General features: G+C 43.2%; 1 protein-coding gene across 10 annotated transcripts in view; it reads right to left on the bottom strand.

The window, feature by feature from the left end:
• Nucleotides 1-13087: 13087 nt before the first annotated feature.
• Nucleotides 13088-17762, bottom strand: part of VPS13D (vacuolar protein sorting 13 homolog D) — a 273955-nt gene continuing 269280 nt past the window's right edge. For all 10 annotated transcript variants that reach the window (XM_064281295.1, XM_064281302.1, XM_064281297.1 and 7 more), the window contains one exon: nucleotides 13088-16273. In XM_064281295.1, coding sequence (XP_064137365.1) covers nucleotides 16142-16273 — 132 coding nt within the window. In that variant the 3' untranslated portion in view covers nucleotides 13088-16141. The remainder of the gene's footprint in view (nucleotides 16274-17762) is intronic.

Here is a 17762-nt window from a genome sequence, read left to right as displayed (position 1 = left end):
CTGATAACATGTCCAAAGCATGTGAGACATAGTCTTACCACCTTTGCTTCTAAGGAGCATTCTGGCTGTATTCTGTATGTCATAGCATGTATCAGAATTTCATTCCTTTTTATGGCTCAATAATATTCCATTGTGTGGATAGACAAAATTTTTCTTATCCATTCATCTGTTGATGGACACTTGGGTTGTTTCCACCTAAAGGTGTGAAATCTTAATTGTGGCCTTCAGGGCCCTTCCCACAGGGCTCTGTCCAAACTGCAAGTACCCACTGGGGTACTGGCTGGTTTAGCTTGTTGCAGCCTAGGGAAGGGGTCCTTGTCCTTTTATAGGACTTCCAGCCATCCGTTGGCTGTCTGAGCCCACCATACACAAAACTGACAGGGTGAAGTACCCCGGGCTGTTACGAAGGGTGATGTCCACATGAGGAAGTTGGGTGGGTTCCCAGTCTTGGTCCACAGCTGGCTTCTCTCAGATTAGCTAGGGACTAGCTGAGGTGCGGCCTCTGGGAACGCAACTGGAAGGACAAAGGGCATCTCCTCAACCTGGGCCAGGTAATGGCTCCATGAACAGACTCTTCATGTCAAGTTCCAGGCCCTGATCTGAACACGTCAGAAGCATATTCTTTGCTTTTCTGTGTAGCAGCCGATGTTAGATTGTTCTATTGTCTACTTCTGTGCTGTCCAATATGGTGGCCAACAGCTACATGTGGCTATTGAACTGTGCCTAGTCCAAATGGAGATGCACTGTAGGTGTCAAAGACTCACCAGATTTTGAAGATGTGGTGCAAAATAAGAATTTAAAATAGCTCATTAATGATTTTTTTTATACTGAGTGTACATTAAAATAACATTATTTTGGATGTATTGAATTAAATATGTTACTAAAATTAATTTCTCATTTCTTTTAAACTGCTGAGTTGATTCTGACTCATGGTGAGCTCGTGTATGTCAGAGTAGAACTGTGCTCCACAGGGTTTTCAATGGCTAGTTTTTCAGAAGTAGATCGCCAAGCCATTCTCCTGGAGCATCCCTGAGTGGAATCCAACTTTCAGCTTTTCCGTTAGCTGTCAAGTGTGTTAACTGTTTACACCACCTAGGGATTCCACCATTTCTTTTTGCTTTTTTTCCTTTAATGTGACTATTAGAAATATGCAAATTACATACGTGATTCTCATTATATTTCTATCTGGCAGTGCTGGTCTAGCTGGTAACTCTAAGGACTATGTTTTTCAGAATCCCCTTCCTATATGGCTCTGAGGTAAAGTTGCTAAAAGGGAAGTTGCAGGAGGTTTGGGAGGCAAAAGCGCGGCCACTATGCTTTGAAGGTCATTGTTGATTGGAGGAAATGAGAAACTGGCCCAGAAAGATCCACAGGTTCTGGTTTGTCCTGGCCCTTCACTGTACCACATCCAGCTCTCATCCTGATGGCTTCCCTGCTGGCCAACACTGACCCTAAGCCCAGATCCTTAGTTGCAGACTCACACAGGGCAGCCACAAAGGGTCAAGAACCTTCCAAAGACGTCTACCCCAGCACCCTCCCAGGCCTACTTGTCCATCCATATCAGGATAGGTTCATGACCTTCCTCTGACCTATACTTCTCCAGCTCCTCCCACAATTCCTATAATAAATTCTTTATTCTGGAGCAGTCCTTGTTAGACCACTTTACTAACTGAACCCTGACTGATACACATCCCTCCCAAGGGACTGGAGGCCTTGTAGACTAGTTTGAGTGGGAGTTAAAAAATAAAACAAAACTGAGAACATAAAACACATTGGCTACTATATCGAAATATAACAGCCATATATGTCAGAGCCCTGAGGCCCGCTCTTCACATGCCACTGGTTGCATGTGTCTATCAGGCCCCGTATGAAAAAGCCCTGCCTGGGCCTCTGAGATTATTTACTCTCTTGCCTTCACCTTCTGCCTCTCTACTGGCTTCTTCCGGTCCTACCTGCATACATCCTCAACTCTATGCTACTTTTAAACCACCTCACTTTCCTCTGAGTCAAATTTTACAGAGACAGCTACACTCACTTCTTCACCTTTGGATCATATTTCAAAACCCTGGGCTGGCTTCAGCCCCACCACTCCCAGAACTGTTGGGTGAAGGTTACCAATGGCCTAGTTTCCAAACTCATTGGCTTCTTCTCAGTTCACGATCAACCTGACCCTGAGGCAGAGTTCGACACCATTGACCAGCCCCTCTTCTCTCGGCGATTTCCCCCAAGGACACTCCCTTGCTCATGCCCCCCTTTCCTGACCTTCCCAGGCTCTTCCTCCTTTCCCAATCCTGAGATCAAGGTGTCTCAGGGTTCTGACCTTAGTAGAAGTACTTCTCACTCACACCCTCTCTGGGCACAGCCATTTACTTCATGATTTATTTATATTATCGCCAAAGGAATGATTCCCAACTCTCTATCTTTCCAACATTGCCAACTGGGTGTTTCACAGGGCTCCACCTTCAAGGCATCCAAAGCAAAGCTCATCTACCTATCCTCCTCCAGTTCTCCATCTTATCAAGAAGAGTAGTCAGGACCCCCTCATGTTGTAAGTGACCTAAATAAGCAACTGGACCTTTGAGAAGACTTAAGCCCAGCCCAGGGGACTGAATGATGTCCTTAATGTCTGGCCTCTCTTCATCTTTCAGATCTGCTTGTCTGTTTTGCTTCAGTCTGGGGTAAGCCCTCCCTACATGCTGGTTTCTGGCAGCTCCAAGCTTTTATCTTTCCGTTTCAAGCTCAGTGAAAAGAAAGCATCTCTTCTGATAACTTCTTCTCAAGGTCCTGGTATTCACTCTGGTTGGACCAACTGAGGTGTATGATTGACACCTTAACAACACAAAGACAAATAATCATAAAATGAGCAAAGGACTTGAATAGACATTTCATCAACAACACCAAACACATGAAAAATGCTCAACGTCATTAGCCATCAGAGAGATGCAAATCAAAACCACAATGAGATACCATTTCACTCCTACCAGCACGGCTAAAGGAGCCCTGGTTGCGCAGTTGTTAAAGCAATTGACTGCTACCCCAAAACGGTTGGTAGTTCAAAACCACAAGTGGCTGTGCAGGAGAAAGATGTGTCAGTCTGCTTCCGTTGAGATGTACAGCCCTGGAAACCCTATGGGGTCCCTATGAGTTGGAATCAACTCCACAGCAAGGGTTTTTTTTTTCCTAAGGAGCCCTGGTGGCACAGTGGTTAATCATTAGGCTGCTAACCAAAACGTTGACAGTTTGAATTCACCAACCACTCCTTGGAAACCTTATGGGGCAGTTCTACTCTGTCCTATAGGGTCAATATGAGTCAGAGTAGACTCTGTGGCAATGGGTTTAAGGAGCCCTGGTAGCTCAGTTTTTAAGAACTCAGCTGTTAACTGAAAGTTTGAACTTACCAGCAGCTTGGGAGTGCTTCCATCAAGATTTACAGACTTGGCAGTTCTACTCTACCTTATAGGGACGCTATGAGTTAGAATCAACTTGATGGCAATGAATTTGGTTTTGGTTTAGGATGATTAAGATTAAAAAAAAAAAATGTTGGCCGGAGTGTGGGGAAATTGAAACCCTTACCCATTGCTGGTGGGAATGCAAAATGACCTAGCCATTGTGGAAAACTATGGCGGTTCCTCAAAAAACTAAAAACAGAACTACCATAAAAAACACAAAACTATGGCAGTTCCTCAAAAAACTAAAAACAGAACTACCATAAAAAAATATGACCCAGCAATTCCACTTCTAGGTGTATACCCAAAAAAGACTCAAACAGAGACTTCTACACTAATGTTCATTGTAGCATTATTCACAGTAGCGCGGAAACGACCTAAATGCCCATCATCAGATGAATGGGTAAACAAAATGTGTATATATACACAATGGAATACTACTCAGGCAGTAGGAGAAATGAAGTCTTGATAAATGCTATGATATGGATGGAGCCTGAGGTATATGTCTGTTCCAGAACTAATCCTTGTATCCAGGGGTGGGATTTCACTGACTGGTCAAGCCTATTTCATATGAGTTCCTCTGAAACAGTCATCTACATATATATATATATAAAACAGTCTCTAGGGAGACCCAGCTGTCTGATTGCCCAGGATTGAGTTACATGTTTCTCTCCTTAGCCAGGAGATAGAATTCCTCTCTCAGAGTGGGTTAGAGAGAGCTCCTCAAAGGGAATTTGGGGTTTATTTCCAGAAGAAGGGAGAATTGATTCTAGGCAGGCAACAATGGCAAATGTCTACTACTCCAATCTGAAAAGCCCAGCTATCCTTACCCTTTTCCTTCCCAGTCACATACCCTCATAGTATTAGGTTGCTTCTGTTTTCATGTCTTTTGTTTTCTCTCTGTTCCCTTAATTTAATCCCTTTTTATCTTCTCTTGCCTGGACTATTTCAAGTCTTCTAAATTTTTTTTTTTTAAGGGGGAGTTCCCCCTCCAGCCACCCCCCCCATTCAATCCATCCTCCAGATCTCTGACAACTAGGTCAACCACATCTTTTTAAAACTTAGATTTTTGCTCAGCACGATTTTGACATTCATCCATGTGCTTTTGTGTCTCAGCAGTTTGTTCATTTTTATTGCTGAGTAGTATTCCAACCTCACATTAAACAGTGAAATCTGTGAGAGCTGGAACTCAACAGGGCTGCCTTATTTTTCTGTGTTTCACAAGTTTTCCACCTTTGACAGGGTGCAGCCTTGTATCACTTTTCTATTGCTCATTTAAGTGGAAAATATTCAAGTTTTCCTTCTCTGACAAGTTTCCATCCTACACAGGTTCTGGCTTTCATAGGTTTTACTGTATTACTAAAACTCAACAGGACTTAAAGCCACTAAAGATTTTTAAGAGGAGGAGGACTTTGTTTAGAATTGCCAAGTGCATGGTGATAATAAAAAGCAGGCTGGATTTTAGTCAGTTTTTTTTTTTTTTTTATTAACTTTTATCGAGCTTCAAGTGAACGTTTACAAATCAAGTCAGACTGTCACATATAAGTTTATATACACCTTACTCCGTACTCCCACTTGCTCTCCCCCTAATGAGTCAGCCCTTCCAGTCTCTCCTTTCGTGACACTTTTGCCAGCTGCCAACTCTCTCTATCCTCCCATCCCCCCTCCAGACAGGAGATGCCAACACAGTCTCAAGTGTCCTCCTGATATAATTAGCTCACTCTTCATCAGCATCTCTCTCCTACCCACTGTCCAGTCCCTTCCATGTCTGATGAGTTGTCTTCGGGGATGGTTCCTGTCCTGTGCCAACAGAAGGTTTAGGGGCCATGACCGCCGGGATTCCTCTAGTCTCAGTCAGACCATTAAGTCCGGTCTTTTTATGAGAATTTGGGGTCTGCATCCCACTGATCTCCTGCTCCCTCAGAGGTTCTCTGTTGTGCTCCCTGTCAGGGCAGTCATCGATTGTGGCCGGGCACCAACTAGTTCTTCTGGTCTCAGGATGATGTAGGTCTCTGGTTCTTGTGGCCCTTTCTGTCTCTTGGGCTCTTAGTTATTGTGTGTTTAGTCAGTTTTAATAATTGTTTTTAATTCTCCGCAGAGTAAAGAATTGCCTGCACCCATGCGGGCCACTCCCACTGACTGCCCTTGGTACATCACTGTCTTGGGCCAACCATTCCATTGCTATTCAATTAAAGGAAGAGACAACCACTATCTCCACTTGACCTGCATTCTCATCCTATCCTCTCAGATTTAGCTTCTGCTCCCATATGCCAACCAAACTTTTCTTATAGGCAATGTCCTCCATATTGTTAAATCCAGCACATTGTCTTATTTTTCAGCATCATTAGCCCAGTTGACCACGTCTTCTTTCTTGGAACATTCTCCTGCTTTTCCACTCACATCTTCAGTCACTCAGTCTCCTTTACTGGCTCATACTGCATGAACCCACTAAATATTGGAGTTTGATAGGGTTTGGTTCCGCCCCCCTCTATTTTCACATTATACTTTCAGACTAAGTTCTTGTTATCATCTGAATCACTCCCATGACTTCAAACACCAAACACAGGCAGGTCACTCTCACAGATTTCTCTAGAGTTCTAAACTGCCTATTTACCCTCTCCCCTTAGATAGCTCACTGCCATCTCAAACTGAATATGCCCATTATCTGGAGAGACATTCATTTATTCACTTAGCATTCAACAAATATTTAACAGTCAGTAAATGGACCACAAGCATAAACATCCAGCTCTTCCTCCGATGTCCCTCCCTCTCAGTTATCATGTCACTGGTCATCTAGTTACTTAAGCCAGAAACCTGGGAGCCATCCTTGATACCTTTTACCCTAGCCCTCTATATTAAATCAATCCCTCCATCTTGTCTATTCTTCCTCAAAAACATATATTACTCCTATATACTTTTCTCCATCTCCATTTTCACCACTCGGGGCCCTGGGGGCACAGGGGTTAAGTGTTCATCTGCTAACTAAAAGGTCAGCAGTTCAAATCCACCACCACCCTGCAGAAACCCTATGGGGCAGTTCTATAAGGTCACTATGAGTCGGAATCAACTCGCCGGCAATGGGTTTGGTTTTTTTAGTCCAAATCATCATTCTTTCTTTCCTGGACCACTGCAACAGCCTTCCACTCTTGCCTTATTCTGCCATTGTTAGGTACCTTCGAGGAGGTTCTGACTCACAGTGACCCTATGCAAAATAGAATGAAACACTGCCCAGTCCTCACCATCCTCACAATTATTGTGTTTGAGCCCATTGTTGCTGTCACTGTGTCAATTATTTTGCAGTAAGAGATGTATTTTTTGAGATGTCAGTCTTACAGTGTTACAATCTTATGTCTGGTTAAAACTTTTCCCAACATGACTTACAAAGCCCAACATGATGTGGCTCCTGGCCACCTCTCCAGCCTCATCTCATTGCACTCCAGCAAGTCTGGAGATGCTGGTCCTCAAATGGGCTGAGCAACCTACCTCCAAGACTTCTTCTTGCCTCACAAATTCCTCTCATCCCTGCTGAATGCAGGTTGCTTGCCTCTTTTTCAGTGAAGTCTTCTTTGACCTACCATGACCCCCACTAGTTTAGCTCAAAGGGAGCAGTGAGAGTTTCGACACTATTCAATGCAGTATTGCTGGTGCCCGGTACCAAGCCTGGCATACAGGTAGATGATCAACATCAAGGGCTGGCAGTTTCTCCCTGTTGTTGGAGGGGCAGAGGCTTAGTTACTCTGGAAGCAGAGTAACCCTTGTTGTCTTGGGACCCCTAGGAATTGGTGGTCTCTGCGGACAAACCATCAGACAGAATCGAGAATTGCCTTTCTGCAGGCCATGGCCAAACCTCCCCAGCAGTCTTGGTGTACCCCTTAAGTTAAGTGCCTGAGGACAAAAGGCTCCAAAGGCAGCTGTTTCCCCCTAAGGTGGCCTTGGGAGTCATCACAGCATTTATTTCCTTCTCCACCCTCCTCACACACCACCTCCCTCTGGGGTTCACTTGCCCAGGCTTTCCAAGGGTCAAGTTGGTCTAGATCCATACATTTTCTCTCAGTCAACATGTATCCATGACTCATGACCTTTCTGTTCTTGAGTCAGACCAGAATAGGCATGAGGTGTGAAGTTTTATTATCCCCTGGGAACTATTTACACTGGGTGTGCTGCTTGGGTAATGACTGTGGGAAAACATGGTCTGGCTTGTCTTAGAGCCACAAATGGGTTGGCCCAGCTCAGGGGAGTGGAAAGGCAGCTCTATAGTACGATAGTTCCAAGGTCAAATCTTTCCAAAGTTCCAACAGGATTACTGGAGGGAACTTAACTAAGGACACTGTGTTTCTTTCTGCTTTCTTTTGACTTTATGGCTACTTTAAGCACTACTGCTGTTCCAGAGGAGTACAGCTGAAGTAAGAAATTGCTCCTCTGGCCACCTGAAGAAGTAGGTCAGAGCTCTCTCACACACAAAAAATAAGATTTGATTAACATCTATCTACCCCTTACATACCTTAAAGGCAAAATATACTTTTGTTTCATATGTTCACAGAACATTTATAAAAATGATCAAGTACCTGGACAAAAATAAAACCTGAACGTATATATATATATATATATATTTTTTTTTTAAGTAGAAATCTTCAGGTAATGTTTACTTATCACAAAACCAAAAAACCCATTGCCATCTAGTCAATGACAACTCAGTGACCTTTTAGGGCAGAGTTGAACTGCCCCTCAGGGTTTTCAAGGCTGTAAGTCTTAACAGAAGCAGATTGTCACATCTTTCTCCCACGGATTACGGGTCAATTGGTGTGTTCGAACAGCCAATCTTTTGGTTAGCAGCCCAGTGCTTAATCTGTGGCACCAGGGCTCCTTTACTTATCATAATCCAGTAAAATTAGGAACAACTAATTTAAGGCAGAGAATTCTTTTTTTAATATTTGGAATTTCATAAACATATTTCTGTGTAACCCTTAGGTCAAAGAAGAAATCAAAAGTAAAATTAAAACTAGAGCACAATGAAAAGAACACTTGATACCAAAATCTATGGGATAGACAAAGCTGTATTCTGAAGAAAATCTATAGCCTAAGAATGCCATCATTATGCAAGAAGAAAGGTAAAAAAACCATAATCAAACAAAACAAAGCATTCATTTCAGGAAGCAAGAAAAGAACAGTAAAATAAAACAAACCATGTAGAGGGAATAAAAGATTAAAGATGCAATCAATAGGATAATAAAAAGTAACAAATCCAAAACAAATTCTTTGAAAAAAACAACCTCCTTAAAAACCTACTTATGACAAAAAAGATGAAAATATGCAAGGAGAAATAATCAGATACAAGAGGTATTAAAATAAATTATTAAAAAATGCATGCAACTGTATGGCAATAAATTAAAAAACATAAAGGAATTGGATGGTTTTAAAAATCAAGTATAAATTACTAAAATTGACTTATGAAGAAATGAAAAGCTTGACCGCTCTGATTACCAGAGGAAACAATGGGATGATGATTAAAGGGAACCACTGAAAATGATTCCAGAACCTGATGGGCTTACAGCTGGCTTTTATCTAGCCTTTAAAACCTAAGACAGAAAATTCAAGTGTAACTTAACTATTCCAGGCCACAGAAGATGGTGGAAATTTCCACAATTCATTTGATGAAAGCAGCATTAATTTTAAATGCAAAACCTGATGAAGATACTATGAAAAAAGAAAATTATAGACCCATCTCACTTTAAAGATGCAAAGACTTGAAATATTAGCAACACTAACCAGGGAATGTATCCAAAGGATAACAGATGAACACTTTTTTTTTTTTAATATAATTTTTACTGTGCTTTAAGTGAAAGTTTACAAATCAAGTCAGTCTCTCACACAAAAACCCATATACACCTTGCTACACACTCCCATTACTCTCCCCCTAATGAGACAGCCCGCTCTCTCCCTCCACTCTCTCTTTTCGTGTCCATTTCGCCAGTTTCTAACCACCCCCCACCCTCTCATCTCCCCTCCAGGCAGGAGATGCCAACATAGTCTCAAGTGTCCACCTGATCCAAGAAGCTCACTCCTCACCAGCGTCCCTCTCTAATCCATTGTCCAGTCCAATCCATGCAGATGAACACATTTTGACCAAATGGGGTTTATTCCTGGGATATAAGAGTGGTTCTGTATTGGGAAATCTATCAACATAAAAGATTACATATAAAAAAAAATTAAGGGAGAAAAACAATATGAACATAATAATAGATGTTGAAAAGGCATTTATTATAATTCAGCAGCTATTCCTAAGAGTAAATCCAAATGCCAACAAAAAAAAAGACAGTCGTATTCACTACTATATGGAAATGAAAAACAAAGTAACAATGATATGTCATTTTGTACTCAACAAATGGGTAAACATTTCTGGTAGAGATGTAGGATACATGACTGCAGCCCTTCACATTCCCACCAGCACTTTCGGAAAGCGATCTTTCATACAACCTTAGACTACAATCAACTCCTGGTAATATGCTGAGAAATAAAACTAGCACATAAATAAACAAACAAAAAAAACCCAAACCTGTTGCCGTCCAGTCAATTCTGACTCATAGCGACCCTATAGGACAGAGTAGAGTAGAACTGCCCCCAGGATTTCCAAGGGGAGCCTGGTGGATTTGAACTGCCGACCTTTTGGTTAGCAGCCATAGCTCTTAACCACTTCACCACCAGGGTTTCCAGCACATAAATAAAAAAAAAATAGGAGGATGTTTATTGTAGTGTTGCTCTTGGGAGGCAGGGTGGAGTAAACTGAAAGCTAATTGAATGTCCATCATTTCAGGAATGGTTGAGTAAATTATAGAACATTTACATCATCAATTACTATGGAGCCATTTAAGAGAATGAATCAGAGCTATAGAAATGAATGTATGAATTAGAGCTATAGAAGAAAGGCCTTCTAAAAAGTCATAACCTTAAAACCCCTATGGAACACAGTTCTACTCTGCAACACATGGGGTTGCCATGAGTTGGAATCCACCCCATGGCAACTGGCTGGTTATATATAACACTGAGTGAAAAGAGCAAGTTGCAAAAAAGTATATATAAAATGATACCATCCTCGTAAAAACAAATGATGGTAAACTATTTATGAATGTGCATACCAGTACTAGCTGCCACTGAGTCCATCCAACTCATGGCAGCCTCACGTGTATTAGGGTAGAACTGTGCTCCACGGAATTTTCAATGGCTGATTTTTTGGAAGTACACCCACTCCTTGACATGGTTAGGTTCCAAAGACCAGGTCGTTATGAGAAATACTTGCAATTTTCTGCCTCAGCCTCCCCTGGCAGGCTGGGCAGTTACGGCCCCTCTGTACTTGTGACAGTCACAGGCTTGCGCTTGCTCTGCTTGCTGGGATCTGAAACCATGCTTCGGGCTGATGGGTGGGCATCCTCAGCCACCCGGTGCCCCAGCTCTAGCTCTGCAGTGCACTTGGTGCGGGAAGCAGGGCTGCATGGGCTGGGAAGTGCATTGTGGCCTCAGCCACGGTGTGGCTCTGCAGATGTGCCAACTGCCACCCACACCCCACTCCCGGTGGCTACTGAATGGTGCCTGTGTGCGAGATGACCACCAGGTGGGGGGTGAGGCATGGTGGGTGGAGGGGAGGCACAAGCCAGGAGGAGCTGGAGTGTCGGATGCCCTGCAGGTTCCAGACTGGGGTTAAATACCCCAGGGGTGGCACCACTCCTTCCAAGTGCCCTGTGCTGTGAGGGTGCTTGGGTCAGCAGGGTCAGTTACTGCGCAAATTAGTCGGATAGTAGATTTTTTACTATTGTCCTACATGCAGAATGTTGGATAACGAGATAGTTGATAAATGAGTAGGTGTAGAACACCAGGCCTTTCTTCAGAAGCCCCTCTGGGAGGATTCAAACCTCCAAATTTTCAGTTAGTAGCTGACTATGTTAACTGTTTGAACCACTCAGGGACCCCATGAATATGCATACCTATGTATATGTCGGAAACCCTGATGGCATAGTGGTTAAGTGCTACGGCTGCTAACCAAAAGGTCAGCAGTTCGAATCCGCCAGGCACTCCTTGGAAACTCTATGGGGCAGTTCTGCTCTGCCCTACAGGGTCGCTATGAGTCGGAATCGACTCAATGGCAGCGGGTTTGGTTTTGTATATGTGTCTGTTATGTAATTATATGAGCATAGTAAGAATATGGGTAATATACAAGGTTGTTAATTTTGGGGTGGAGTAGAGAGAGGAGTATGGCGGGACAAGCAAAAAGGGAAAACATTGCAACCAGTAACATATATGCAAAATTATATTTTTGCTTCATATTTACGTAAAAGGTTTAAAATTTTATTTTTAAAACTTTCAGCCAGATTATTTAGCAACAAGTTCCTTATTTCCTTGGTCTCTATGATTTCTCTTTAATCGTTGCCTGGATAAATCTTCGCCAGAGAAATACGGTTTGGATTAGCAATAGTTCTCCAGAACCCTTGAAGATGTAGGTGAAATCTCAACCCCAAATTTTTAAACAAGTGCTCTTTGGGGTTTATCAAAACTTCTAAATAATAATGAACATGTTTGGATTTGTGCTTCAGAAAGCACTTCAGGAGCTTCTAAATACCTGTTCTCAGGGTCCTAAGATGCACAGTGTCCTAGTAAGTATCAAACATCACATTGATTTTGCATTGTTAGAAATAACATACTTGGTCTAAAGAGCTGGGTATGAAATTTGGTCTTTGTAGTGAATTGGTACCTGCAACTTGGCACACTAAACTTGGCAGAGGAAATGGAAGATGTCACATGCACACCCTTTCTATGCCAAAGGTATCTTTAAGCCCTAGAGTGTCATCAAACACTGTCCCAATGCCCCAATGAATCCCTGTAATATTCTAGTTGTGCTATCATCTTGTGGTGTTAACTATCCCTTCCACCATCTCTCCCAATGCTGTCAATTCCAACTCATGGTGACCCTGTAGGGCACAGCAGAACTGCCCCACAGGGTTTCCAAGGCTGTAAATCTTTACAGAAGCAGAATGCCACATCTTTCTCCTGCAGAGTGTTTGGTGGATTCTAACCGCCGACCTTTTGGTTAGCAGCCGAGCACTTCAACCACTGCACTACCAGGGCTCCCTCTCTCCCACTTGTTGTTGTTGTTAAGTGCTATAAAGTCAGTTCTCACTCATAGCGACCCTCTGTACAACAGAGGGAAACACTGCCCGGTCCTACATCATCCTCACAATTGTTGCCCATGTGGATGTCTAGTGGGCACCTTGAACTTAAGAAGCCCCAAGTGAGCTCCTGCTCAGTCCCTCCACACCTGCTCCAAAGGCCTCCCCATCTCAGCAAATGATGACTTCTTTCCAGCCAAGGCTTAGACCAGTACCCTTGAGGTTGTCCGTGGCCCTCCTGTTTGGGATGGGGTGAGGAGCAGCAAGCATACCCAGGCTCTGGAGAACAGAAAGTGCTGTTTGTTCTTCTTGGAAGTATTTATTCAAGGTGTGGGGTTTGCCCTAGTACCGTGCTTCCTTGGAGTGGTGACGAGGGGAGAGGCTGCATTTTATTGTAAATGTTGTAATTAGTTTGGTATTTGTCACTGGCAACGGTTCTAGAATGTATGGAACACCAAGAAACCAGGAGAAAACAAAGAACGTATCTGGGAAGTCAACAAAACATTTTATTCCACAGGAAGAAAATGGCGACTCTGATATAAGAAACAGATTAAAGTCTTAACAGATTGTTGATTGTAATAGTGTTTACACAGTGGAGAACCAGAGATTTATTTTCAGAACTTTACCAAGCAGCTACTATGGTGTTTTGAGGCACAGATGATACTTAAAAACAAGGTGGCCCTGAAGCCTTCTGAACATTGAGGTGAGTACCCACCAAACAGCAAGACACTGGGGCTAGGGAAGAGGCCGCTTTTCTGTTTTTCATTTCACGGTGACCACCTCAGGGGTGTGGAGAGACGCTGACCTCTGGCTAGCTTTTCCAGTGGGCAAAGAAACGCGGCTCTGGTTAGGCAGCGATGGCTTGGCCAACTGTACTGGCTCAGGGAGCTGGGACGGCTTCTAATTTCTCTTTACCCTATTTCTCCTTATTCAATTTATTTCACTCAAAAAAAAAAAAATTTTTTTTTTTTTCAAAGAGGAGTTGTGCATTTGAGACAGAATGAAAATCAGCAGAAATTATCATAACAGAATCTCAGACATCATGGCCAAATCTCAATTTAAAAAGAAATGGGCAGTTGAGAGGCCAAGGGCAGGGCTTGTTTCCTCCTAAGGTTTGGGTTTTTCCTGGGGAATCGGAGAACTATGTCTACAGCCCCTGAAACGTTATCCCCAGGCCTGGAGTGAGGGCTGTGAGGACAGCGGAGAGCTTGAGAAGTTCTCAGTTGCCTTCCCACTACCCACCCCGCCCCACCCCATTTGATTTTGGGATCCCATTTTATCATCTGTTTCTTCTAAGGTACAAATGTCAGAGATAGCAGTGGTTGTGCAATTGGAAGAGACGGTCAACTATTTAAAGAGCTGATTAAAATTAGAAGGAGCCCTGGGGGGAGGGCATCTGAGCACCTCTTTGGAATCTCCTGGGAGCACCGTTCCACAGTGCGGCACTCAGCGGACTTTCTGCAGCCAGGTCTGAGGCTGCCCAGTTGCTGCTGGGGGTAGAAGGCAGACTTTAGTAAAACTAAGCTCTTTAACCGGGTAAAGAAATTTCAAATGACTCCGTCCAGGCTCACTGATGGAAGCAAACAACCCTTCTGAGGGTCTCATCTTTAAGAGGACATGATCTCAGGCAGTGGGTTACCGATGACAAAAACCCCAAGCCAAACTCGTGGGGTGCAGGGAGGGAGGCTGGTGAGGAGGACCTGGAGGAGTTAACACTTGGCTATCCTGCTGTGCATCTTGTATTTGGGAGCCCACACAGGTGTGACGACCACCCGGCAACAATCACTCCAACCTTTCAAAAACCAAGTTTCAGTTTTACAATCCACTTAGAGTTCAGTGAAGACTATACAGACCTTGGGATTCCTGATCCTTAAAAACACTAGCTAAAGCACTTCCACCGAAGCTCCCTCCCATTCTCTTTGAGCACGCACACATGAACGCACATGTGCAGCGCGCGCGCACGCACACACACATACAGCAGATTGGCTTCATTTGTGTCTTGGAAAGATTTGGGTCATGAGTTATCAGCACCCAATACTTGTACACATCCACTCATCTGCTGAGTCATCTCAGATCCTGGCTACCTACATGTGACAGGCTGTAGAAATTGATTAACCCAAAAAACCCCAGTGCCATCGAATTAGCTTTATTTAAAAATAAAAAAATAAAAATCACAAGGCAACTTATTCACTCTGGTGTGAGGCCTTTGTTTTCTTTCTTTCTCTTCATTTGCTTATTCCTTACAGAAAAAGGAAACACCAAAAACAAGACCCAAGCTGACCCAAGAAGTACAGGGCACACATACCAGGGCTTCCTACTGACTGGGATTTAAAACCAAGGACAAGAGATGCTTTGGCCAAAAAGGACATTAAGGGCAAGAGGTGACTCTTGGTTCCATGAAAAGCTTACAAAACAGCTTTTTAATACTCAAATTGTATTCCCTTTTCTGAGACTCTCTTCCTCCCCTTCTTGTCCTATGTTACCATCACTGAGTCCACTGGGGCTGTGATGCTCTAGTGCCGGCATGTAGCTTTATTAAAACAAAAAGCATTTCTAGAACCTTCTCCGTTGTTGCTGTTACCCAGAAAGAAGAGTATTCTTATTACGGATTTTTGATAGCTTCAAACAAATAGTTCAATGAGAATTTTTTTTTTTTCCTTCTAAATCAACAATGTTTCAATGTTTCAAAGTGACCCTCTCGAATCATAACCCAAGAAAAATGATAATGCTAATGGTCTTTTGTGCATGTGGTAACATATTTTACCTCAAAGTTTGGCAAGACTAGTCAGGAGAAAGCCAAAGAGAAAGATAAAAAAACAATTCATGATAATCTAAGAACAATCTTTAAAATGGGGTTGAGAAATAAAAGATGGGCTACCAACACACTCTCCTACATTTCCTTCTGCAGGGCCAGCTCTAGTTCTGAGGACTTTGGCTCACAGCTCCAGCCTGGACAACCATGGGGTTCAGAGGCATCACTCTTGAATACATTGGATCTCACTTCAATCTACTTTACTGTGAATACTTTAGTTTTCAAAACTAAGACACAACCATTCTTCAGCTTTCAAGAATGTCTTTCTATAGAGAATACCCTGAATTAGATGTGTAGAGTTAGTGCAATACGAGATTCAATATAATTTTAAATTACTTTACAGTTAACAAACCTTTACGCATATCATAGGCCCTGTTTAGAGACATTCCTAAGTATTTACAAACACATAGTTGTACATATATACATGTTAACAAAATACAGGGCAATCTAAAAATTAGATTCATCTCAGTACTTTTTTTTTTTTTACGTTATTCAACCAATATCTTTTAAAAATTACTCCCCCATTATTGAAAGCACCTCCCCCCATTAATACGCTTTCCACTTGTATCTTTCCCCATCAGCGTTTACTTTCTCTTGTTCCTTGATATCTTTCCCCCACACCTTATTCTGGTTCTGCCTTTAATTTAAGCCAAGAGTATGGGCCTCTTTCCTCCCGAGTGGACTGGGGTTTGTGTCCGGGAGCGTCCATCTCCAGCAGTTGGCATTTTTCAGGAGTCCAGCTCCAGCTGCTCTTGATTTTCATTGAGTCTTAACATAAGTTGCTGTTCATAGTAAAGGCTCTTTGCATAGTTTATTTCTTGTGATAATTTGACAGCGAGGACTTCGGATTTCACATGGACCTGAAGAGCAGAGCAGAATGAGTAACCTGCCCCCGAGGTGGGAAAACCAAACAGAATCACAGTACGTGGGCAACCAAAATTCACCCAGGCAGCAGTCCCCCGCCTCATGGCCTATCAGAATAAGTATGGTTAGTTACACTTTTAAGAGATATGGATTTCCAGGACTCTCTAAACCCATTGCTGCTGAGTCGACTCCGACTCATAGTGACCCTATAAGACAGAGTAGAACTGCCCCATAGAGTTTTGAAGGAGCACCTGGCGGATTCAAACTGCTGACCTTTTGGTTAGCAGCTGTAGCACTTAACCACTACACCACCAGGGTTTGCCAGGGCTCTCTAGTCCAACTGAGTTTGCTTTGCCTTGTACAGGCTCCCCTTGGGTCACTGGCATAGCCACACCATGGGCTTGAGTTAGGGCTGGTGGGTAGAGAAAAATAACACCCAAAAGTGTATGTGTTTCTACAAGTTCCTTTTCAGAGAGGCTAGCTCAAATATACTTGTGCCCCTTTCAAGGTGAGTAAACTCTGGAGTGTTCTTGATGAGAAAAGCCTCAAGGCAATCGTCTTCTTATTGGTCTTCCCTCTTTGGCCAACACAGAGTTTAGATTTGAATGCCAAAGGTACAAGCCTTGATTTTTGCTCTTGGCCTTGCCTCACTGAGCTCCTCTCCAACTCAGACCTGGAACTGGGTCTGAATTGCAGGGATTCCTACATGTCCGGTGATTATGGGCTGGACTTAGAAAATATGTTAAAAATGCAGATTCCAGGGATTTACCCCAGACCTTTGGATCAGTTAACTGGACTAGAGAGCCCTGTCCAGTCCGGTTAGTCCAGTTAATTCTGATCCAATTAATTTTCTCTACCCACCAGCCCTAATTCAAGCCCATGGTATGGCCATGCCAGTGACCCCAGGGAAGCCTGCACCAGGCAAAGTAACTCAAGTGCATTCCTGGGCAGGAGACGGTCAAGGGATCCCTGAGAAAAGAGGTCCCAAAAGGCTGGTTGCTGTTTGTAATATGTAGAAAGGACCCAGAGATAAGCAGGACCATTTAATTACACCCATTCTTGAGGGCAGGCTTGGAGCTTCCAGCATCCAGGTGTAAAATGAGCAGGGCTAATATGTAGGCTTCATGAAAAGCCACCAAGTCAGACGATGGCTACAAAAGGGTCTGTCTTCCCTCACCTGCTTCTGCTGTGCCCACAGTCCCTCTGGGTGGAGGTGGCAGAACTCTGGGGTCAGAGTGCCTGGTACTGAACCTCAGCTCCTTCCTGTGGTTGGCTTTCACAGGCAAGTCACCTGTCTTCACCAAGCCCCCTTAACAGTAAAGTGGGGACAGTGACAGGACAGCATCAAATAATCCATAAAAAGTACTTAGCATATACCTGCACGCAGTGAGCCCTTAGTGAATGTTAGTTATTAATAGGGATTTTACCATTTAAGTCTTTCTATAACAATACCTCATACCCTATAAAGGCAAGGTATATACTTAC

This window comes from Loxodonta africana, chromosome 3 (assembly GCF_030014295.1).
Source record: "Loxodonta africana isolate mLoxAfr1 chromosome 3, mLoxAfr1.hap2, whole genome shotgun sequence".
NCBI lineage: Eukaryota > Metazoa > Chordata > Mammalia > Proboscidea > Elephantidae > Loxodonta > Loxodonta africana.
The sequence above is the reverse complement of the archived record's forward strand: the minus strand, read 5'-3'. Positions and strand labels throughout refer to the sequence as shown.